The 24015-nt window shown below is 41.0% G+C and overlaps 1 protein-coding gene across 10 annotated transcripts in view; it reads left to right on the forward strand.

Annotated features, from left to right (window-relative positions):
• The window catches only part of klhl2 (kelch-like family member 2), a 160041-nt gene extending 137897 nt beyond the window's left edge, over positions 1-22144 (forward strand). For 7 of the 10 annotated variants that reach the window (XM_072255916.1, XM_072255918.1, XM_072255924.1 and 4 more), the window contains 7 exons: positions 1259-1456; positions 2468-2569; positions 7099-7227; positions 16075-16152; positions 16943-17083; positions 17168-17311; positions 21067-22144. In XM_072255916.1, the coding sequence (XP_072112017.1) occupies positions 1259-1456; positions 2468-2569; positions 7099-7227; positions 16075-16152; positions 16943-17083; positions 17168-17311; positions 21067-21095 (821 nt within the window). In that variant the 3' untranslated portion in view covers positions 21096-22144. Of the gene's footprint in view, positions 1-1258; positions 1457-2467; positions 2570-7098; positions 7228-15984; positions 16028-16074; positions 16153-16942; positions 17084-17167; positions 17312-21066 lie in introns of those variants that run through there. The other 3 variants (XM_072255920.1, XM_072255921.1, XM_072255926.1) reach the window with 2 other exon arrangements.
• The last annotated feature ends 1871 nt before the right edge of the window (positions 22145-24015 follow it).

The raw sequence follows: 24015 nt of genomic DNA on the forward strand, positions 1-24015 counted from the left end.
GGGCCACAAGGGCCTATTCTGTGCTGTAGCTCAATCAATCAATAAATTTGAAAGTTGGGTACATGATGTGGATCATTATATCACTGGCACTACAGTTCAGTGAACAAACATGGAACCAGATCTTGCAGAAATTTCTACTTTTAGATTTCAGCTCAAAATTCATACTGATTCAAATCTAAATAGATGAAACAGTGAAGCATCATGATGTGCAGCAAATTACAAGGCTTATCAATGAGCATAATGAGGAAGGAAATGGGACAACTTGAAAACAACTTAAGCACAGAAATAGAAATCATTATTGGAAAGAAAAAATTTAAAAAAGATCAAATTTTATAAATTTCATAATTCATCCTTAGTAGGATTTAGTTTTTCTTTGTGAGCCATAACTTTCTTTTATCAAATTTAATTACCGTTGAATTTTGCCTGAAGGATTTGAAGCTATTTGAAGTTGATGGTGAACTGTATAAGGGTGAAGTGGAACAAATAGTCAAGCAATTTTGGATGATTTGCAATTTGGACAATATCTCAACTTTAAAATAACCTGAGCGATTTAAATATTGCATAAGTTATACATCACTGCTAAAATGTAAAAGTTGATGTTTTGCTGGTAACATTATTTTTTTCAGATTTTTTTGAGTATGTGACATAGTCAACAGCTAATGCAATGAGTGATTTCTTAGTATAGCTTATAATATTGAAAGAAATGATTGCAAGATTAAAACTGGAGACAGTAAGATCTATCCTGCAATATTCCTTTTAATGCACTGTCCTTTGATTTTGTGATAATCAAGCTTCCTGTTCTCATCAAAGCCATTTAAATGTTCAACACAAAATTTAGTTATTTAATAAACATACTCTGTTATTAACTACTGAAATAGGAAGCCAAAATGTATGTTATTTTATATTCTGTTAACACAGGTTTACAAAATGAAATAACATCAAAGTTATTTAACATTTTCAGTCTCCCCAGATTGATCATCTGAAACTACATAGAGAGGCTTAGGGAGAGAGAGTGCAGAAACAAGCCCTTTGCACCACATAACATCCATGTGTCACAATATAACACGAGGTTTGCTCATCAATGCCAGTGTTGTTTGTACAGTATCTGTACTAAGAACAATTAAGTAAAATGTACAGTATGGAAGTTAAAGTTTTTCAAATAGCCATTCATGTACAACTATGGAATTAAAGAGCTGCAGTTTTATTTTGGTGACACTGTGATCAATGGCTTAAATTGCATCTTCATCCTTATTTGCAGGTGTAATGTGTATGGGTGGGCTGGTGTATGCTGTTGGAGGTTTCAATGGCTCATTAAGAGTGAGAACAGTTGATTCATATGACCCAGTCAAAGACCAGTGGCTCAACAATGCTAACATGCAGGACAGACGCAGCACTCTGGGAGCCGCAGTGCTGAATGGAATGCTGTATGCAGTTGGAGGGTTTGATGGGAGTACAGGTATGTCAAAATTGTGACACTAGTCTTCCATGTTGCTGTGCAAAGTACAGTGTATTCATGCATGGATATGTTTTCAATCTTTGTAGCCTGTCAATCTCCTGTCCTTTCTGTAAACAAAGAGATTGCGAGCTATGGTCATTTTTGTCTGGAATATTTAACTATAAGCCTCTACTTAACATCATCTGCCCAAATTGAGGCACATTCTAGGTTGATGGAGGTGAAAAAATAGTGGATCCTGGTGAACCTTCTCAAGCTTCTGCTAACTATCTATAAAAAGGGTATGAGTGTGAATGACCAATGAAAACACAATTCAGTATTTTAATACAGCTTGCAGATTTTTTTTTGGAACAGTCACAAGTTACCTGGCCCAAGAATTGCAAGACAATGCTTATTCATATCCATAAAAGAAATGAGTGCAAACGGGGATTTATTTAAATGGAAAATGAGTGTAAGTTGAGCATTCGGATAGGAATTAAAATATCATATTAAAGGCCTAGCAACACACACAAAATGCTGGTGGAATGCAGCAGGCCAGGTAGCATTTGTAGGAAGAGGTACAGTCGACGTTTCGGGCCGAGACCCTTAGTCCTGACAAAGGGTCTCGGCCCGAAACATTGACCGTACCTCTTCCTATAATGCTGCCTGGCCTGCTGCATTCCACTAGCATTTTGTGTGTGTTGCTTGAATTTCCAGCATCTGCAGGTTTCCTCGTGTCTGCAATATTAAAGGCACAGCTCAGATTTGATGGCAGTCTAAATTTCTTTATTTTTGTTTCCCTCCTAATTTTATAGATGACTTATTGAATTCCATTCCACACTTTTCCATGTAATTATCATGAATTCATAACTTTTATATTGCTTGTCCAGTACCATGGGCATCTGGGCTGGCTATTGAGATGTAGAATGGCTATGCTGATTAATATTTTGTATTAGTTATATTCGAACAATGCCTTCCGAAATCGGTAACCTGAATGCCTATCTTCCCAATCTTTAACGTTGCTACATTTTGCAGGTTTATCATCCGTGGAGGTGTACAATGCTAAAGCAAATGAGTGGTCCCACGTAGCTCCGATGAACACCAGAAGAAGCAGTGTCGGTGTAGGAGTTGTAGGAGGTAAGTACTGCCGATCCTGTCTTGTGCAATAAATTGTACATGTCCTTTCATATTTTGACATTTAATGCACAATGATGAATAATACAGGACAGTGAGTTGATGGAATGAAAAAGCAAGGTGGTGGATTCACTGGAGGTTATTGGGATTGGTTTATTACTGTCACACATACTAAGGTAAAGTGAAAAGCTTGTCTTGCATGCTGTTTGTACAGGTCAAATCACAATACATTGAACTGGAACAGGGAGAACTTGCAACCTTTATTTCAGATTTCAGCCATCTGCACTTTTTAAAATATTTTCATTTATTAGTGAATTGATGGTTCTTGCTCGGGGACCCAATACATTGATTTTTTTCCCCAGAGATTATGGATTATGGATGCCAGGCTGTCAGTTTTCTTAAAAAGTACTAAAGCTGGTACCATAAACAAGAGAAAATCTGCAGATGCTGGAAATCCAAAGCAACACACACACACAAAATGCTGGATGAACTCATCAGAAGACCTGTAGAAGGGCCTGGGCCTGAAACATCGAATGTTTACCCTTCCATAGATGTTGTCTGGCCTGCTGAGTTTCTCCAGCGTTTTGTGTGTGGAAACTGATACCAGCTGGGTATCCTTCTGGTGCTTATCAATATTTAATCTCAGGTATTTGCTCTGACACTAAATTGCAAACGCTTAATAATTGCAACAAAAATAAATAGAGCAAAAGACAAATAATGAGGATTTTTGGAATGAAGCTGCTCTTAGAAAGTTGAGTGTGGGTCTTTGGGCTCCTGTATCTCCTCCTCGATGGTAGGAGGGCGAAGTGGGCATGTCCGGAATGGTGAGGGTCCTTAATGATGGATGCTGCCTTCTTGATGCAGCACCTCTTGAAAATGTCCACGGTGGTAGGGAGGTTGTAACTGAGCCTCCCATCCTCTGCTTTGCACAGGATTGTAAGACGAGGGGGTGATGAGCACAACACTCCTTTGAGGGCATCTTCAAGAGGCAGTGCCTGAGGAAGGTGGCGTCCCTCACCATCTAAGGATATCCCTCTTTTCACATTACAACCATTGGGGTGGAGTTGGAGGGCCATGAAGACCCACACTCACCACAGTTTTAGGAACGTTTTTTTTCCCCCTTCTGCCATCAGGTTTCTGAACAGTCCATGAATACAAAGTCATTATTTGTCACTATTTATCTGTTTTTGTACCTTGTAGTAGATTTTGCCTTGCGTTGTACTGCTGCCACAATAAGACAAATATCATGAATTGTGTGAGTGATGATAAACCTGATTCTTATATCAGTCTCTATTATGGACTGAGAGGGGGAAGGAGGCAGGGAGAGGGGAATCATGGTTGGGCGGAGGGAAGGGAGCGAAAGGTACCAGAGAGACATTCTGTAATGATCAATAAACCAATTGTTTAGAATCAAGTGACCTTGCCTGGTGTCTCAGGGCTGGGTGTGTCTGCGCCCTCCCACCCCGGCATTCCTTTGCTGCCACCTGTCCCACATCCCTCATGTTCACTCCACCTCACCTGTCCCACATCCCTCGTGCACTCAACCTCACCTGTCCCACATCCCTCATGTTCACTCCACCTCACCTGTCCCACGTCCTTCATGTTCACTCCACCTCACCTGTCCCACATCCTTCATGTTCACTCCACCTCACCTGTCCCACATCCCTCATGTTCACTCCACCTCACCTGTCCCACATCCTTCATGTTCACTCCACCTCACCTGTCCCACGTCCCTCATGTTCACTCCACTTCAACTGCCCCTCGTCCCTTACGTTCACTCCACCTCACCTGTCCCACGTCCCTCACGTTCACTCCACTTCAACTGTCCCACGTCCCTGACGTTCTCTCCACCTCACCTGTCCCTCATCCCTCAAGTTCACTCCACTTCAACTGTCCCACGTCCCTCACGTTCACTCCACCTCACCTGTCCCACATCCCTCATGTTCACTCCACCTCACCTGTCCCACATCCCTCATGTTCACTCCACCTCACCTGTCCCACATCCCTCATGTTCACTCCACCTCACCTGTCCCACATCCCTCATGTGCACTCCACCTCACCTGTCCCACATCCTTCATGTTCACTCCACCTCACCTGTCCCACGTCCCTCACGTTCACTCCACTTCAACTGCCCCTCGTCCCTCACGTTCACTCCACCTCACCTGTCCCACGTCCCTCACGTTCACTCCACTTCAACTGTCCCACGTCCCTGACGTTCTCTCCACCTCACCTGTCCCTCATCCCTCAAGTTCACTCCACTTCAACTGTCCCACGTCCCTCACGTTCACTCCACCTCACCTGTCTCACGTCCCTCGCGTTCACTCCACCTCACCTGTCCCACGTCCCTCGCGTTCACTCCACCTCACCTGTCCCACGTCCCTCGCGTTCACTCCACCTCACCTGTCCCACGTCCCTCGCGTTCACTCCACCTCACCTGTCCCACGTCCCTCGCGTTCACTCCACCTCACCTGTCCCACGTCCCTCGCGTTCACTCCACCTCACCTGTCCCACGTCCCTCGCGTTCACTCCACCTCACCTGTCCCACGTCCCTCGCGTTCACTCCACCTCACCTGTCCCACGTCCCTCGCGTTCACTCCACCTCACCTGTCCCACATCCTTCATGTTCACTCCACCTCACCTGTTCCACACCCCTCGTGGAACTCCACCTCACCATTCCTAGCATCGTTTGCTCCAGTCAGGTTTATGAACTTGCTTTCCACTCCATGTTGCAAATTCAGTACCGTGTAAAAGTCTTGGGCACATGTAAATAATGTTCACTAAAACCTTTACACAGTACTGTATATCAGTGATAATAATTCTGATTGTGAATCACGGGAGTGTTGTTTAATTCACTTACCTGTTTAATGAGATGCATCGCAGGTATTTATCATGAATGTTATTCTATGATTGGTGGCACTGATGTTATTCTAGAAGGTACTGGCTCTGCTGAAATGGGTGACAAGCTATATATTAAAAAAACATATTTATGCTAGATTTGGTTTCTTCAAAGAATGTATTCTTCAAAGAAAGAGAAAGGCTTGCAGCCTCCCAGTTAACAGTATTGAATAAATTTGTGAAGTACTTGCCGCCTTGGTTGAAATGATGCTCCAAGTATCTTTATTTTCCTTTTGGGTATCTGCTTCAACTGTCTTGTTCATGATCAACAAAAGACAATTTAATTAAATGGAAGATCAGAATTGGATGTAGAGATTTTGTTTTCCTCTCCCTTCTTCCCTATGAAACTTGTTGTACAGTTATAGTTTTTGATCTGTTAATCACTTGGCTGTTGGCTACGTAAGCTATTGAATGGAAGCATTTCAGCAGACCCACATCAAGTGATCAGTAGATTTCTACATGCCAGGACTTCAACAACAACTACACCTTAGCAGTTTTAAATCACGCCTTTAACATGGTAAAGTTTCCTAATGTGTTTCACAGGAGCTAAGTACAGCAAAGTATGGTGCTGGTCTGTAAACAGAGACATTCAGGGAAGATGACCAAAACTTTGCCTCAGGCGTTTTGATAAAAAACTTAATAGTTTCAGAGACCAGAGGTTGTGGTGGAATTCCCAGATCTCAAGGCATTAGTGAAATGCAAGAGAGCAGTTTTAGATGACACAAAAGATCTCAAGAGCTAGGGGGGGATTAAAAACATGGATAGAAATTGAATATTGGAGCCCTGTGCAGTAATTACTGCAATAACTGACACCCACTGACTCAGCCTGAGCACTTTTTTAGCCCCATCCCGATCTGGTAGCCTGTGCATAAACACATTTGACAAAATGTCATGGATAGAACATCAGAAGGTGCTTTAATCACTTTCGACAATGTGGATTGAATGATAATCATCTTAACACTGGTTATTCTGGATTAGGACAGTTTATCAATTACTTTCAAGGCTGTGAATTCCAATGAGGAGGCAAAGATGAGTTAGTTGGATATCAGATGCTTGAGTATCTGCCTTCCTGTTGGGCTGCTGGGCTTAGCACAAATCCTGGACTCTTGGATTTGCTTTGAATCCAGTCCTGTATGGGAGATATTCTTGATTGAAAAGGTACGTTAATATATTTATTTTATTTTGCTGCATTTTTAATTAATTTCCAGTACTTGAAGGTATTTTCAAGTATTTTTTTCCCTTTTTTTTATATTTTAAATCATTTAAATTTATTTGAAAAATTTTGGTTGACTTCATTACAATATATCAAACCATCCAAAAGCCTTTTACATCAGGAAGCTGTCAAAAAACTTGGAATTGAGGACTTCGAGATCCACGATCTAATGCCAAATTGCGCTCAGAGGATGGATACAAAGCTGAGACTTTTGTTAAGTATAGCCTTGGGAGAAAGGGAGGTGGTGAGAGGCAGTGCTAAATGCTGCACTATCCAGTTCTATACCTGATCTATGAGAATTAATATTATACAAAATATAAGAATATTCTTCAGTCATAGTATTTCATGCCTGTTTCATGGATTTATTTAAAACAAGAAAGTGGAAATGTAGTCCTTTAATCAAGTCACTGAAATTTGTTGTTAGGTGTGCTGTATGCAGTCGGTGGCTATGATGGAGCATCACGACAATGTCTTAGCTCTGTGGAGGCCTACAACTCCGCCAAAAATGAATGGGCTTATATTGCAGAAATGAGCACACGTCGCAGTGGAGCAGGTGGGAAACTGGAAAATACAAAAGTACTTAGTTTTTAATATTTTAAGGAGGATGAAATGCGGATCTGTGGGTGAAGAACAATGCTTTGGAGAGCTTGCACAGACAATGGGGTGAAAACTAGTGTTCTCTTTTATTCTGAGCCCATTAAAAGCAGAAATATATCCATTTATTGATATTTAGTTCCTGTAGTACAACAACATAGAAACATCTTTATAATATCTCTGGTTTTTCAGACACCTTTGAATATTAAAGTTGAATCTGGTGCATTCCCCAGCAGCACGTTCCAGAGTATATCTGCTTGCTGCAGATAGAAGTTTTTCCTTGTGTCACTTATTATTTTTGCCAGTCACTCATTGTTTGTAACTTGGTTCTTGATCCTTCTGCTAAAGGAAACCAATATTTTTCCTGCTGTTTATACCTTCATAATTTTAAAGATCTTAATCACACCCCATGCAGTCTCCCCCTTCAAGGGGAACAATTCCAAATTATCTGTTTTCCCTCATCCCTGAAATAATTTAGAGAAAATACTTTGGCGCACTCAAAAATCTTGTACATTTCTCTAGTCTGGAGTCCAGAACTAGACACAATAATGCTGTTATGACCAAACTAGTGTTTTTTAAAGTATCCTTTCTGAAAGGCATTGACCCAGAATGTCAACTGGTTATTCCCCTTTATGGAAGCTGCAAGACCCTGCTGAGTTCTTCCAAAGGTTTTATGTGCATTGCTTTTACAAAGATTCCTTCACTTGCATGTTGTTGCAGTTTATTTATAAAGACAAAGGTCTTTGTTCTTTTAGCCACTTTCTTAAGCTGCCTTGCCACTTCCAGTGAATTAAACACATAACAAAAGCCTCTGTGTTCTTGTACTCCTTTTACATATATGCCTTTTAGTTATATTGTAAGTTGTCCTTCCTTTCAAGTATAGCGTTTCGCATTTCTTTGTGTTAAATTAAATCTATCAGCTATTTCCCCATTCCACCAGCTTGCCATTGAAGTCTTTTAATTTCATCCCCCTCCTCAGATAATCAACACCTGAGGTTTTGCATTTGCTCCAGTTTCAGAAATTACAGACTGTACAGGCAAGTCTATGTCATTCATGGATAAGGAAAAATAAAATGTTCCCATTCGAAACTACAGACGTGAGAAGTTTGGGCGCAGGTGTGGGTAACAAATGATTTGGCACAGACCAACTAAGTCAACATTCTGTGGGAGTTACCATTATTTCTTTGTCAACTGTGCTGTTTACTGTTAGATGGAGCATAACAATGTATCATTCCAATGGACACAGAACCTCACTGTATGCTTCCATTAGTCTGGGAAAACCCTTCCATTTCTGTTGTTTCCTTGTAACAAATTTTATTGAAGCTCCTAAACCCTTTTTATTCCGTGAGCTCTTATCTTGATGATATATCATGGGACACTTCATTAATGCCATTCGGAAGTCCATGTATATCATTAATATTGCTTTTCCCACATCAATCTCTGTTGCTTCATCAGAAGTCCAATTTATTTTGACACAATATGCCTTTGACATCCTGACTTCTACAAATCAGTCTACGTTTGAACGTAAATTAATTTCACTGGACAACAAGATTTTTTAAAAATTGTTGCTGCCTCAAATTTTTGTTTGTTTATGATAGACTGCTTGAAGCTGAACACAAATATAATTTCAGACTGCTTGTATCACTTAGGAATTTGGAGAAACAAGAAATTAACTTCAATTGAATATCATTTGTTTAAATGCTTAACAGCGTTGAAGCTTTGCAATAGTTCAACTAAACTAAAAATGTTTTACTGATGATTTTCATTTGTACTCTGTCCCTGAGGCTTCTTACTTAAGTGTCCAACATTGATGGACTCCAGCTGCCCTGATGCCATTTCTCCATGACGGCAATGTCCTGGTGAAACCTTTCACCATGCTCATCACTGACAGTGCCAAGATTTGCAGGAAGAAGACTAAATGAGAATGCAGAAAATGAATCTTTAGTGACGTGTTGCACTTCATGGTTTTGTATGCTTCAAGCATGTTGTCAACCAGCTGCACATAGCTTGATGCTCTGTAGTTGCCAAGAAAATTTTCAACTACATTCTTGAATGCCTTCCATGCGATATTCTCCAGTCCCACTTGAAGTTCTGTGAATTGGCTGTCATTGATGACCTGTTGGCTCTGTAGACCAACAAAGATGCTGCCTCTAATCTTAGCATCAGTTATTCTGGAAAACACCTGAAATATCAAAATCCTTCACGGATATTTTTGTGCCTGATGACAGCAGATTCCATCCTTGCAGTCTTGAAGCCACAAGACCATAAGATAAGAGCAGAATAAGGCCATTTGGCCCATCGAGTCTGCTCCACCATTTCATCATAGCTGATCTAATTTTCCTCTCAGCCCCAATCTCCTGCCTTCTCCACCCCTTCATGCCCTGACCAATCAAGAATCTGCCTTAAATATACATAAAAGATTTGTCCTCCACAGCTGCCTGTGGTAAAGAATTCCACAGATTCACCGCTCTCTGGCTAAAGAAATTCCTCCTCATCTCGGTTCTAAAAGATGCCCCTCTATTCTGAGGCTGTGTCTTCTGGTGTTAGATTCTCTCACCATAGGAAACATCCTCTTCACATCCACTCTATAAATGCCTTTCACCATTTGATAGGTTTCACTGAGGTCACCCCTCATTCTTCTGCCTTCCAGTGAATACAGGCCCAGAGCCATCAAACGCTCTTCCTATGACAAGCCATTCAATCCTGGAATCATTTTCGTGAACCTCCTTTGAACTCACTCCAGTTTCAGCACATCCTTTCCAAGATAAGGGGCCCAACATTGCTCACAATACTCCAAGTGAGGCCTCACCAGAGATTTGTAAAGTTTCAGCAGTCCATCTTTGCCTTTATATTCTAGTCCTTGTGAATTGCATGCTAACATTGTATTTGCCTTCCTCACCACAGACTCAACCTGCAAATTAACCTTTAGGTTCAAATCCCTTTGCACCTCAGTTTTTTTTGTATTTTCTCTTCATTTAGAAAATAGTCAACCCTTTGATTTCTTCTACCAAAGTGCATGACCATACATTTCCTGACACTGTATTCCATCTGCCATTGGAGCCAATGACATAGGTAGGAAAAGGGAGGAGATCCTGAAAACAGACTACAGGGAGCTGGGAAGGAAGTTGAGAAGCAGGACCTCAAATGTAGTGATCTCGTAATTACTTCCTGTGCCACATGACAGTGAGTATAGAAATAGAGTGAAGTGGAGGATAAATGCGTGGCTGAGGGATTGGAGCAGGGGACAGGGATTCAGATTTCTGGATCATTGGGATCTCTTTTGTGACCTGTACAAAAAGGACGGGTTGCACTTGAATCTGAGGGGGACCATTATCCTGGCAGGGAGGTTTGCTAAGGCTATTGGGGAGAGTTTAAACTAGAATTGCTGAGGGGTGGGAACTGAATTGAAGAGACAGAGGAAGGGGCTGTTGGCTCACAAATATAGAAAGCTTGGAGACAGTGCAGGAGGGAGGATAGGCAGGTGATAGAGAAGGGATAGTTTGAGGTGTGTCTGTTTTAATGTAAGAAGCATCATGAACAAAGTGGATGAGCTTAGAGTGTGGATCAGTACTTGGAGCTATGATATTGTGGCCATTACAGAGACTTGGAATGGTTAGATTGCCAGCTATAGATGTTTCAGAAAGGACAGGGAGGGAGGCAAAAGAGCTGGGGCGTGGCACTGTTGATCAGAGATAGTATCACGGCTGCAGAAAAGGAGGAAGTTATGGAGGGATTGTCTACGGAGTCTCTGTGTGTGGAAGTTAGGAACAGGAAGGGGGTCAATAACTCTACTGGGTGTTGTTTATAGACCACCCAACAGTAACAGGGACATCGAGGAGCAGATAGGGAGACAGATCCTGAAAAGATGTAATAATAACAGGGTTGTCGTGGTGGGAGATTTTAATTTCCCAAATATTGATTGGCATCTCCCTAGAATGAGGGGATTAGATGGGCTGGAGTTTGTTAGGTGTGTTCAGGAAGGTTTCATGACACAATATATAGATAAGCCTACAAGAGGAGAGGCTGCACTTGATCTGGTATTGGGAAATGAACCTGGTCAGGTGTCAGGTCTCAGGTCTCTCAGTGGGAGAGCATTTTGAGATAGTGATCACAATTCTATCTCCTTTACCATAACATTGGAGAGGGATAGGAACAGACAAGTTAGGAAAGCTTTTAATTGAAGTAAGGGGAATTATGAGGCTATCAGGCAGGAGCTTGGAAACGTAAATTGGGAACATCTCAGGCAAATGTACGGCAGAAATGTGGTAAATGTTCAGGGGATATTTGCATGGCGTTTAACAGGTATTTAACAGGTATGTTCCAATAAGACAGGGAAAGGATGGTAGGGTACAGGAACTGTGGTGTACAAATGCTGTTGAAAATCTAGTCAAGAAGAAAAGAAAAGATTACGAAAAGTTAAAAAAAAAAGGTAATGGTAGAGATCTTGAAGATTATAAGGCTAGCAGGAAGGAGCTTAACAATGAAATTAGGAGAGCCAGAAGGGGCCATGAGAAGGCCTTGGCAAGCAGGATTAAGCAAAACCCCAAGACATTCTACAAGTATGTGAAACAAGAGGATAAGGCATGAGAGAATAGGACCAATCAAGAGTGACAGTGGAAAATGTGTATGGAACTGAAAGAGATAGCAGAGATACTTAATGAATTCTTTGCTTCAGTATTCACTACGGAAAAGGATCTTGGCGATTGTAGGGATGACTTACGGTGGATTGAAATGCTTGAGCATATAGATATTAAGAAAGAGGATGTGCTGGAGCTTTTGGAAAGCATCAAGTTGGATAAGTCTCTGGGACCGGACAAGGTGTACCCCAGGCTACTGTGGCAGGTGAGGGAGGAAATTACTGAGCCTCTGGCAATGATCTTTGCATCATCATTGGGGACTGGAGAGGTTCTGGAGGATTGGAGGGTTGCAGATGTTGTTCCCTTATTCAAGAAGGGGAATAGAGATAGCCCAGGAAATTATAGACCAGTGAGTCTTACTTCGGTGGTTGTTAAGTTGATGGAAAAGATCCTGAGAGGCAGGATCTATGAACATTTGGAGAGACATAATATGATTAGGAATAGTCAGCATGGCTTTGTCAAAGGCAGGTCGTCCCTTACGAGCTTGATTAAATTTTCTGAGGATGTGACTAAACACATTGATGAAGGTAGAGCAGTAGACGTAGTGTATAAGGATTTCAGCAAAACATTTGATAAGGTACCCTATGCAAGGCTTTTTGAGAAAGTAAGGAGGCACGGGCTCCAAGGGGAAATTGATTTGTGGATCCAGAACTGGCTTGCCCACAGAAGGCAAAGAGTGGTTGTAGACAGGTCATATTCTGCATGGAGGTCGATCACCAGTGGTGTGCCTCAGGGATCTGTTCTGGGACCCCTTCTTTTTGTGATTTTTATAAATGACCTGGATGAGGAAGTGGATTAGTAAATTTGCTGATGGCACAAAGGTTGGAGTTGTTGTGGATAGTGTGGGGGGCTGTCAGAGGTTACAGTGGGACATGGATATGATGCAAAACTGGGCTTAGAAGTGGCATATGGAGTTCAACCCAGATAAATGTGAGGTGGTTCATTTTGGTAGGTCAAATATGATGGCAGAATATAGTATTAATGGTAAGACTCTTGGCGGTGTGGAGGATCAGAGGGATCTTGAGGTCCGGGTCCATAGGACACTCAAAGCTGCTACGCAGGTTGACTCTGTGGTTAAGAAGGCATACAGTACATTGGCCTTCATCAACCATTGGATTGAGTTTAAGAGCCGGGAGGTAATGTTACAGCTGTATAGAACCCTGGTCAGGCCCCACTTGGAGCACTGTGCTCAATTCTGGCCACCTCACTACAGGAAGGATGTGGAAACTATAGAAAAGGTGCAGAGAAAATTTACAAGGATGTTGCCTGGATTGGGGAGCATGCTTTATGAGAATGGGTTGTGTGAACGCGGCCTTTTTTCTTTGGAGCGACGGAGGATGAGAGGTGACCTGATAGAGGTGTATAAGATGATGAGAGGTATTGATCGTGTGGATAGTCAGAGACTTTTTCCCAGGGCTGAAATAGTTAACATGAGAGGGCACAGTTTTAAGGTGCTTGGAAGTAGGTACAGAGGTGATGTCAGGGTACGTTTTCTACCGAGAGTGTGGTGAGTGCGTGGAATGGGCTGCCGGTGACGGTGATGGAGGCAGATATGATAGGGTCTTTTAATAGACTCCTGGATAGGTACATGGAGCTTAAAAAAATAGAGGGCTATGGGTAACTCTAGGTAATTTCCAAAGTAAGTACATGTTCAGCACAGCATTGTGGGCTGAAGGGCCTGTATTGTGCTGCAGGTTTTCTATGTTTCTATTTCTTTGCCCGTACTCTTAATGTAAGTCCTTCGTTAATCTCTCTACTTCCTACCTGCCCCTCCACCTATCTTCATATCGTGTGCAAACTTTGCAACAAAGCCATCGATTCAATCATCCAAATCATTGACATATAATGTAAAAAGAATCTGTCCCTACACAGACCCATGTGGAACTAGTCACTGTCAGCCAGCCAGAATAGGCTCTCTTCATTCCCACTCTTTGCCTCCTGCCAATTAGCCACTGCTTTATCCATGCTGGAACAATACCACAGGCTCTTGTTCAGCAGCCTCATGTGGCAATTTGTCAAAGGCCTTCTGAAAATCCAAGTACACAACATCAATCCATTTTCCTTTGTCTATCCTGCTTGTTATTTCTCCAAAGAATTCCAACACATTTGTCAGACAAGATTTTCCCTTGAGGAAACCTGCTGACTACGGCCTATTTTTTGATGTGCCTCCAAGTACCCTGAGACCTCATCCTTGATAATCGACTCCAATATCTTGCCAACCACTGAGGTCAGATTAACTGGCCTATAGTTTCCTTTCTTGTGCCTTTCTCCCCTCTTGAAGAGTGGAGTGACATTTGCAATTTTCCAGTCTCCGGAACCATTCCAGAAACTAGTGATTCTTGAAAGATTGTTACTAATGCTCCACAATCTCTTCAACTACCTCTTTTAGAACTCTGGGGTGTACAGCATCTGATCCAGGTGACTTATCTACTTTCAGACCTTTCAGTTTCTCTCTAGTTATGGTAACTTCCATAATTCTGCTTTTGCCTTTGACAAGCCTAAGTCTCTGTACAGGTAATTTAACTCAGATTGAGTTATCAGATGAGGCTCACTTGATGTAAAAAGTTCAAAATCTGTATCAGTTTTGTTTTCCATTCCTGGCTTGTGCATCATGGGATCTTTGTCTGCCTCCTCTGGACTCCACGTCTCTGGTGGCCTCAGTACTGGAAGACTGTCGTCATATGGCACAGATCTCATGGCTGAAGGGAGACTGGGGTATTTAGGTGATTTCTTATTTTTAAGCAGAGAAATCAGACACATTGGTCAGACAGAGAAAAGCAGTTTGTCACATGATCAGTTTGCTCTCGCCATATCATCAGGCAGTGTACAGCATTGACTTCCGAGTACTTCCGAGCCATCTTTACAATTGGCAGTGCAAGTTGCACAACAAATGTGAGGAGCCCAGGCTTTGTCTTGGTCACCAATTTTACACCAAAAGTAGAGCTCACAAGCTTTCTTACTCAGATGAGTCATGCTCCGTCTTGGAGATTTAAGCATACACTTGATGCAAATGTAACAAAGTATTGTGGCTCTTGCATTATTAGTGAGACATTTTTGTTTCATAAATACTCCTGAAAATACAATTACTTTATTATGAGTACACATAGTATGCTATGTGTGTAGAGCATGTACACGTTTGTACATCAACATGATTGCAAACCGATATATGTGTAAACGCAATGCATGGAACGGTGTGCATGATGCTTTTATAGCCTTCCTAAAACCTGTCCTGTTGTGCAGCATCTGCCCTGCCTAAGCATGCCCAGGCATGTCTGGACAAGATAGAAAACTTCAACTTGCAGTGTGGCAACACTTTAAATGACTTGAATTATGAATTGAAATAACAAAGATTGGCAATTTTTAAAAATTGTCATTGATAGGGAAATTTCATGATGATTTTCATGATCAGCAGCCCAAAATCTGTAAGACACACCCAAAAGTATCGGGGAAGTCAAATCTTTGTTTGGTGTTATTGTTTGAACACTCCCATTGACCAATTGGTAATACAGGTATGTGGTTGGAGGGGTTACACCAGCATCCACTTTTATTATAATTATTATATAATTGTAATATTTGCAAAATTTCAGTCCTCAGCCATTACCCCTGAATATGCATATGTTTGAAAGATTATGGCCAAGGCCCTAACAATTTTCCCTCAGTGACCTCGGATTTATCGCATGTAGATTAGATGATTTTCTGATGTGCCCCTAACTTTTCTAATGCCTATCAATACTTAACCCATCCAGTGATCCAAATCCATTTTTCTTTGCTTTAGACTCTAGCAACCATCTACCTTTGTAAAGCCATGTTTCTACCTCTATCAGTAGATTTCATTTTTGGTCTTTGATTGTCTCTTTGCAATTTATTTCCCATTTGTCTACCTATAGATTATTTTGGGATTCCCTTTTCAGTTTACTGTGCACTTTTTTAAAGTTCTTTCATTGATCTTTTTATTTATTTTTTTATTTCTCTGAACTTTCTGACAGTTGATACATGCAATTTTGTTAGACTCTGTTTTACTCATTTATAGGACATGCAAAAAGTTCTGGCTTTATTTTTCCTGCTCTTCTTCCTCATAGAAATGTGACCAGATTGCAGCTGAAGTTATAAATGTCCCCAGTTTTTCAGTTATAGTTTTGCCTGATCCAAGTTTGGTCTCTCCAATATAGAGGTTACATTTTGTGCACCACATACATATCTTTTAATCACCTGGAAATTGTGCCCCTGGATAAGTCCAACAAAACAGTGTAAGTTTGAGACATTATTTTACCTTTAATATTAACTAAGGTTTTATCTCTTCATAAATGCTATTTGATCAGCAGAATATTTCTGGTATTCTCATTTGTTTCCGATTTCTTGCAGTTGCTGTGTTCTGTATTTTGTGGTTCCAGCGCTTTTATTTTTATTAACTTCTCTCTTCTTCCCGTTAATCTACTTTACATACCTCCAGACCTAGGTTAACAAGTACTCAAACTGCTCTTTTAGGACACAGCAGTGGCACCTCTGTCACCTGTTACGGATATTTGCTGTGATTTCTTGATCCTCCCCTTCTCTGTGACTTTAGTTTAACTTTTCCATCTTTGATGAAAGGTATTTAAAATTTAGATTTTTTTTCCTCTACACAAGTGCTGCTTGGCTTGACCTGCTGAGTTACTGCTTTTATTTCAGATTTCCAGTATCTCTGGTTGTTTTTAGCTTTTCAAGCTGATTGAATGTTGTTTTCTATAGTGTGATTGTCTTGCATATTTGTAATGTTTAAAGAATGTTATTCAGAAAAAGGATGCCAAATTTATTACTGTGACCAAATATGCATTTTGTCATTTGTGTTGAAAACCAGCTTTAAATGCGGTAATGGTGGCAGAAGGATTCTCAGGAGTATTCTTGATTCCCATCGTTTACATTCTTCCCTGATCCTTTAAGTTGTCTAGAAAGCTTGATTCGCGGCAGTTGTTTTAGGTGTTAAAATGTAGTACTTGGCTAATGGAAACAATATTTTAAGGAATTCAAAGGTATTGGATCTTCTCTGGTTTTCTGCAGGTGTGGGAGTTTTAAATGGTTTACTCTATGCTGTTGGAGGTCACGATGGCCCACTGGTGAGGAAAAGTGTGGAAATGTACGATGTCTCTACAAACACCTGGAAGCAGGTTGCCGACATGAATGTGTGCAGAAGAAATGCAGGTAGGAATGGTTAAATGAAAGATTGTAGGGTATTGTGTATGAGGGGCAGGAGTAATCTAAGCTATTTCTTTCTCTCTGTTGCAGGTGTTTGTGCTGTAAATGGTCTATTGTATGTAGCTGGTGGGGATGATGGTTCATGTAACCTTGCATCTGTGGAATATTACAACCCTGCATTAGATAAATGGATACTTCTACCACAATGTATGAGCACTGGAAGAAGTTATGCGGGTAAAAATCGTATTTGTTGGTTTTCTTCTCTTAATTTATAAAGCCATATTCTCCGCATCTCAGCAGTTTTAATTTCATTAGCGATTCCTTTCTATGAATTGATGCTCTTGTGCTCAAATGCAGTACATTTGTCCTAGAGACTGATTGCAGTATTTCAGCTTTATAATCTACAATATCAGAAAAAATTAGTCTTGCAAATCAATATTTTTTTTGTTGTTTACTTCCTTATTTTTCTTGTTAACGAATTATCTGGAAAATTTCCAGGAAGCCTTAAATAGTTTAGATGCAAAATTTCATCTTTGTTGTTGGACTTGCAATTTTTCGATACAAAAATGTGGGCAGTATTACCAGATTTCACAAAGACTATATAGATCATTATAGATCAACTTAATCAGCTGCTGCTGTTAAATGAGTGATACTGTAATTAATACAGTCATTACCTAAAACCTGTTGCAGGAGTCAGTTGTAATAAAACACTACCATGGTGGTTATTTGGAAATTCATTGGACAATTTGTGCATGTTTATCTATTCTAATTTTCAATTTGTTTTCTTGTTAACTTAATTTCTTATTGTGGAATGATTCGGAAATAAGTGCAAAGGGAGGGACTGCATCATCATTGATATGGCTCAAATTAGTAAGGCATGTTTAATTCCAGTGGTACAACAGCTATTTATTTAACAGTGGCATCACATTTTTTCCAGTGTAGAAAGATAAACAGCTTTATTTACTTTTCTCAGTAAAGAACTAGGAATTGTCAATCAGAAAAGTAATTGATTTTACATTGCAATTGTGTGCCATGTAAGAAATCCATGAATTATTAACTGAATTTCTCATGTCTGGCATTTCCTATGGTAAATTGGCAAATATCTGAGGAAATTATTCAAATTCAAGCTATTTTTTCAAGTAATTAGAATTTATCCTTTGAAGCAAGCCCACATCCTTCACATAGATGAGGGTGAATGGCATACAGAACATATAAGGATATAGAACAAGATTGCCTAAGTGATTTGGAAAATGGAAGTAATGGAAATGATGCATTGAGCTCAATATTACTTGGATAAATCTAGTATGTAAAGAAATTATGTAAATCTAGGAAGGGAGTATTGACAAATTCAACAGAAGTCAACAAAACGTTTTGCTCTGTGTTATGATCCAGTGCAGCTAGAAATCAATTCAGCTGTAATGTTACTCCAAAGGACAAAACAGTCAAATAATATAACCCTCAAAGGTACACTGCCTTCAAAACAGAATTACCCGAGCAAAAGCCATTCTTCACAGAAACACAAGGGAAGAATAATCAGAATAATATTGTTACAACTTCCATTCCATGACTCTGTGCAGTAGGAATAAGTTCATAAAAGGCAGTCCTTTGGGATTGAGAAAGATCTTATTCTACTCCAGTTTTGTCATTTCTGAGCTGATTGACAAGGCTAATGTTGGAAGGGGCAAAATGTTCCACAAATGGGGCAGGAAGTGCCTAGTGGGCTGAGTGGGTAGTTTGCTCCTTCAACCAATTACACACTGTTTTCTTAGACTTCTCAGTATTTCACAAGTAGTCCATTTCTACTTTGAATAGTCATGGGTCAGGATTCCCAAGAATCTGTAGGAATATAGATTTTTATTTTGAAAGAGCATATACTTGAGTCTTCTGTCCATTTGGTGATCTGTTTAACAGAGCTCTGATGGTGCCTCTGGAGTCAGGAATGTGAATGGTGTGGCTGTAAAACTCAGCCCGTTGTCTGTAACTGGGCCCGCAATGCCAGGGATAGAGACTTTAAAGAGAGCACATTGAGTGTCCTCCCAGAGAATTTTGCTGAAACATCTTTGGTGTTTTTCTATTGTCTTGAGTTGTCGAAGTACAGTGCAAGACTTGTCTTGTTTACTGTTCGTACAGTTCAATTCACCACAACAGTGTGAGGTGGTACAAGGTACAACAATAACAGAATGCAGAACAGAGTGTTAAATGGAGAGAACATGCAGTTCAGGTTGATCATTAGGTGCAAGGTCATAGCAAAGTAGATTGTGAGGTCAAGAGCCCATTTTATTTTATTAGGGAACCATTCAGTCCCCAGAACATCAGAACAGTCCTTAAGCCTAGTGGTATGTGCTTTCTGGCCTTTGCATCTTCTGCCCAGTGGGAGAGGGAGAAGAGGAATGTCTGGGGTGGGTTGATTTTTCATTATGCTGACTGCTTTAATGAGGCAGCAAGAAGTGTAAACAGTTCATTGAGGGTAGTTTGATTTTCTTGTGATCTGCTGACTCCTCTCTGTGAAACTGAATCCATTACCCAGGCCAGGTTGTCTTCTCAGTACTACAATGCACATTTTGCTAAATACATCAACGGTCTTGAGTTTGAGAGCTTCGAGTTCCTAGGTGTTGTTACGTACCCCGTAACTGGGTTGCCAAACCAGCAGAAATGGATCACTCAGTTGGAGTCTGGATTACTAGAACTAAGAAAGTTTTATTAAAGAAACAAGCAACACAGTACTCTAATCAAAAGGATAATGAATGCAACAGTTCAGCAATGATAAACATACATGTACACAGAATTAAGATAACAGGATCAATCAAGCTCTATCGTTGTCTAGGGGTAAATGACCAATTTCAAAGTGACGCAAAGTTCAGTTCAATTTTAGTTCAGTTCAGTTCGCAGACAGTGGCGGGGGGGAGGAGAGAGAGAGCAAAACGAATGAGTATTCAAACGGCTTCCACACACAGACCTTCGCAGTCAGCTTTCGTGCGAGCCCTTTGTGATGTCATCTGAGGTCATGACTGTGACCCCTCCGTTTCCAAATATGAATCGTTTCCCTGCGGTGAACCTGGCACCCAGGCAAGGGTGGACACACACCAGGTTCCCGCCGATCGTGCCTTTCCACCCTGAGCGTCTATGGCTTGATCCCGCGATCAGCTGTCCAAAAGCTTCCCACCGACTTGTGAGAGGCGCACCGCTTCCAGGGTCTCGTTACCTCGGGTGTCGTGTGTGTGCTGCCTTAGCGAACCTGTCCCTTTTTATCCCCCTGCTGGGGTATCGCCTGTCCATCTCTTCAAACAGTTCAGGGTTCAAAGGGGGAGCCGCTCTTGACAGCTCTCCTTCCTTCATTAACATCTCCACATGCTGCTCCATTGTTTTCCTTATCTCTCTCTCTCCTGAAGACAGGTGGCAGACCAACTGCTGATCACACAGGACAGCTAATATCTTAATCTATGTGTATTCTTGTCACAGTGTGAACACCAACTGTAGCCTATCCAGATCCGGTCTGGTCTACAGAAAGTGGTGGATATAGTCCTGTCCATCACAGGCAGAGCCCTCCCCACCATTGAGCACATTTACAAAAAGCATTGCCACAAGGACGGAACATCCATCTTCAAGAACCCTTGCTGTCCAGACAGTGCTTGCTTCTCACTGCTGCCACTGGGAAGAAGGTAGAGGAACCATGGATCCAACACCACCAGGTTCAGGAACAGTTGTTAGCCTACAACAATCAGGTTCCTGAACTGACATAGATAATTTCACTCACCTACAAGACTCACTTTTAACAAAATTTTGCCACTCATGTTCATACTATTCTTATATTTGCAAGACAAAGATTTACTTGCAATTTTTCCCCACTATACAACACTACCCAAAGGAGGAATGGATTTTTCCAGGCCGTCTCACTTGTGGTTCAGGGATATGGATGATGTATTTATGAAATCCTCTGCTTTCCTCCAATAAATGGCACCATACGTAACCAACCTTTTCTTTCTTTTCAGGTGTTACTGTAATTGACAAACCTTTATGACTAAAGTGTGCTGGAAATGGTGAACGCTGGATTCTTCATTGAAATGGTACTTAATGAAGTAGCTCAACTTTTTAGCACTTCTTTGCTAATGATTACATTAGAAGCAAGCATTTAAAGCAATGTGGAAAAGGACAGACAACCATGTCTTGTCAGCAAGAAAAGAAGATTATGATGATTGCACTTGATAGAAGCACTACATGAAAAGGGACTACATTACAGCTATTAGTGAGTAGTGTTGGAATGGAGACTTGATGTATAGGATTTAACATTTTAAAAGCTGCTATAGAAATACTGATTTTTGCTAGGCAAGATGGATTTGAGCATTGTGTCAAAGAAACAAACACATTGTTATGGATACTACAGGTTGTGGCCTCACAAAGTTTGTGAAAAGGAAGCAGGTTAGTGATTACAATTGTGTTACGGCAAATAAGTTGCTTCCATATGCCTGTCTATGGAAGCTGATATGCAAGGTGGTAACAGATACATTTGTGCTCCAGTACCATAATTTTGTCTATGTACGCTGTTGGTGCAGCACTTCAAAACTTGATTAAATATTTTAATTTATTTTTTATTTGGTACTGAGAAACTACCAGTTGAGAGTTCATAGTATTTGTAGGTAAATGAGAGTTTAACACCAAGTTATTATATGGAGAAAAACAAAGACTGTACCAAAACTTTTGAATGCATTTTGAATTTTAAAGTACGTCTTTCAATTAATGTAAATGCAGGAAAATTTTGAATGTATAATTTGTTCTTTGTTTATTAAATAATGTCCACATTTTAATGCATTTCTACATTTCTGTAACTCTTGATTTACTTAGTGGTTCTTGGCATGAAGAATAGTGTTGCAAGTTTATATTATTAAATTTGTGTGTATTTTCCCTGAACTGCATGTAGTATTGCCATGTGCAGTATATTTACAATTTGCTGCTGTTTAATTTTGTGTAACACTTGCCAGTTTTGATTCGTATTCTGCATAAATATGACAAGGAATATGAACACTGATGAATATATTTGTTTGGGGAGGAAAACTGTTCCTGCATCACACTACAATTGTTTAAATAAAACTTTCTATTGTGTTTGATTGAAAGTTTTATCTTTTTGGTCTGAAAATCAAGTCAATAATTTTGAAGGTATAAGGATTAATACCTGTTTGAAAAAAGAGGAGATGCATTTGATACAAGCTTGACAGCCATTGATGTAACGTTCTATTGAACATAGAAATCTACAGCACACTACAGGCCCTTCGACCCATGCTGTTGTGCCGACCATGTAACCTACTGTAGAAACTGTCTAGAATTACCCTACCGCACAGCCCTCTATTTTTCCATGTACGGACCTAAGAGTCTCTTAAAAGACCTATCGTTTCCGCCTCTACCATCGCCGTCCACCACACCACCCACTCACCACTCTCCATGTGGAAAAACTTAGAAAAACCCCCGACATCCCCACTGTACCTACTTCCAAGCGCCTTAAGACTGTGCCCCCTCATGTTAGCCATTTCAGCCCTAGGGGAAAACCCTCTGGCTATCCACACAATCAAAGCTTCTCATTATCTTATACACATCTATCAGGTCACCTCTCATTCTCTGTCGCTCCAAGGAGAAAAGGCCGGGTTCACTCAACCTATTCTCATGAGGTATGCTCTCCAATCCAGGCAACACCCTTGTAAATCTCCTCTGCATTCTCTATGTAGTATCCACATCCTTCCTGTAGTGAGGTGACCAGAACTGAACACAGTGCTCCCAAGTGGGGTCTAACTAGGGTCTTGTATAGCTGTAACATTACCTCACGGCTCTTGACCTCAATCCCACGGTTGATGGAGGCCAACACACCATACGCTTTCTTAACCACACAGTCAACCTGTACGCAGCTTTGAGTGTCCTATGGACACAGACTCCAAGATCTCCCTGATCCTCCACACTGTCAAGAGTCTTACCATTAATACTATACATGAGGAAATCTGCAGCTGCTGGAAATTCAAACAACACAAACAAAATGCTGGTGGAACACAGCAGGCCAGACAGCATCTATAGGAAGAAGCACAGTCGATGTTTCGGGCCGAGACCCTTCATCAGGACTTACTGAAAGAAGAGATACTAAGATAGTCAGCTGGAGAAGGGAGAGGTTCATGAGATGGGAGGCCTAGGGAGAAAGAAAGGGGCAGTGGAGCGCCAGAGGAAGATGGAGAGCAGTCCTTGCCTTAGCCCAGTTCTGCATCCTATCGATATCGCGCCGTAACCTCTGACAACCCTCCAGACTATCCACAACACCCCCAACCATTGTGTCATCAGCAAACTTACTAACCCACCCTTCTACTTCCTCGTCCAGGTCATTTATAAAAATCACAAAGAGGAGGGGTCCCAGAACAGATCCCCGCAGAACACCACTGGTCACCGACCTCCGTGTAGAATACGAACCCTCTAAAAGTCTCCTTGGATTCCATGCCTTAATACTTTCTGAATGAGTCTTGCATGGGGAACCTTATCAAGTGCCTTACTGAATCCATATACACTATATCCAGTGCTCTACCTTCATCAATGTGTTGTTATATCCTCAATTCATTCAGGCTCATAAGGCACGACCTGCCCTTGACAAAGCCATGCTGACTATTCCTAATCAGATTATGTCTATCCAAGTGCTCATAAATGCTGCCTCTTAGGATCTTCTCCAACAATTTGCCCACCACTGAAGTAAGACTCACTGGTTTATTAATTTCCTGGGTTATCTCTACTTCCTTTCTTGAACAAGGGGCCACATTTGCAATGCTCCAGTCTTCTGGTACTTCTGTCCCTATTGATGTTGCAAAGATCATCGCCAGAGGCTCAGCAATCTCCTCCCTTGCTTCCCACAGTAGCCTGGGGTATATCCTGTCCAGTCCCAGTGACTTATCTAACTTGATGCTTTTCAAAGGCTCCAG

The sequence above is a fragment of the Mobula birostris genome, chromosome 4 (assembly GCF_030028105.1).
Source record: "Mobula birostris isolate sMobBir1 chromosome 4, sMobBir1.hap1, whole genome shotgun sequence".
In the NCBI taxonomy this organism is placed as follows: Eukaryota; Metazoa; Chordata; class Chondrichthyes; order Myliobatiformes; family Myliobatidae; genus Mobula; species Mobula birostris.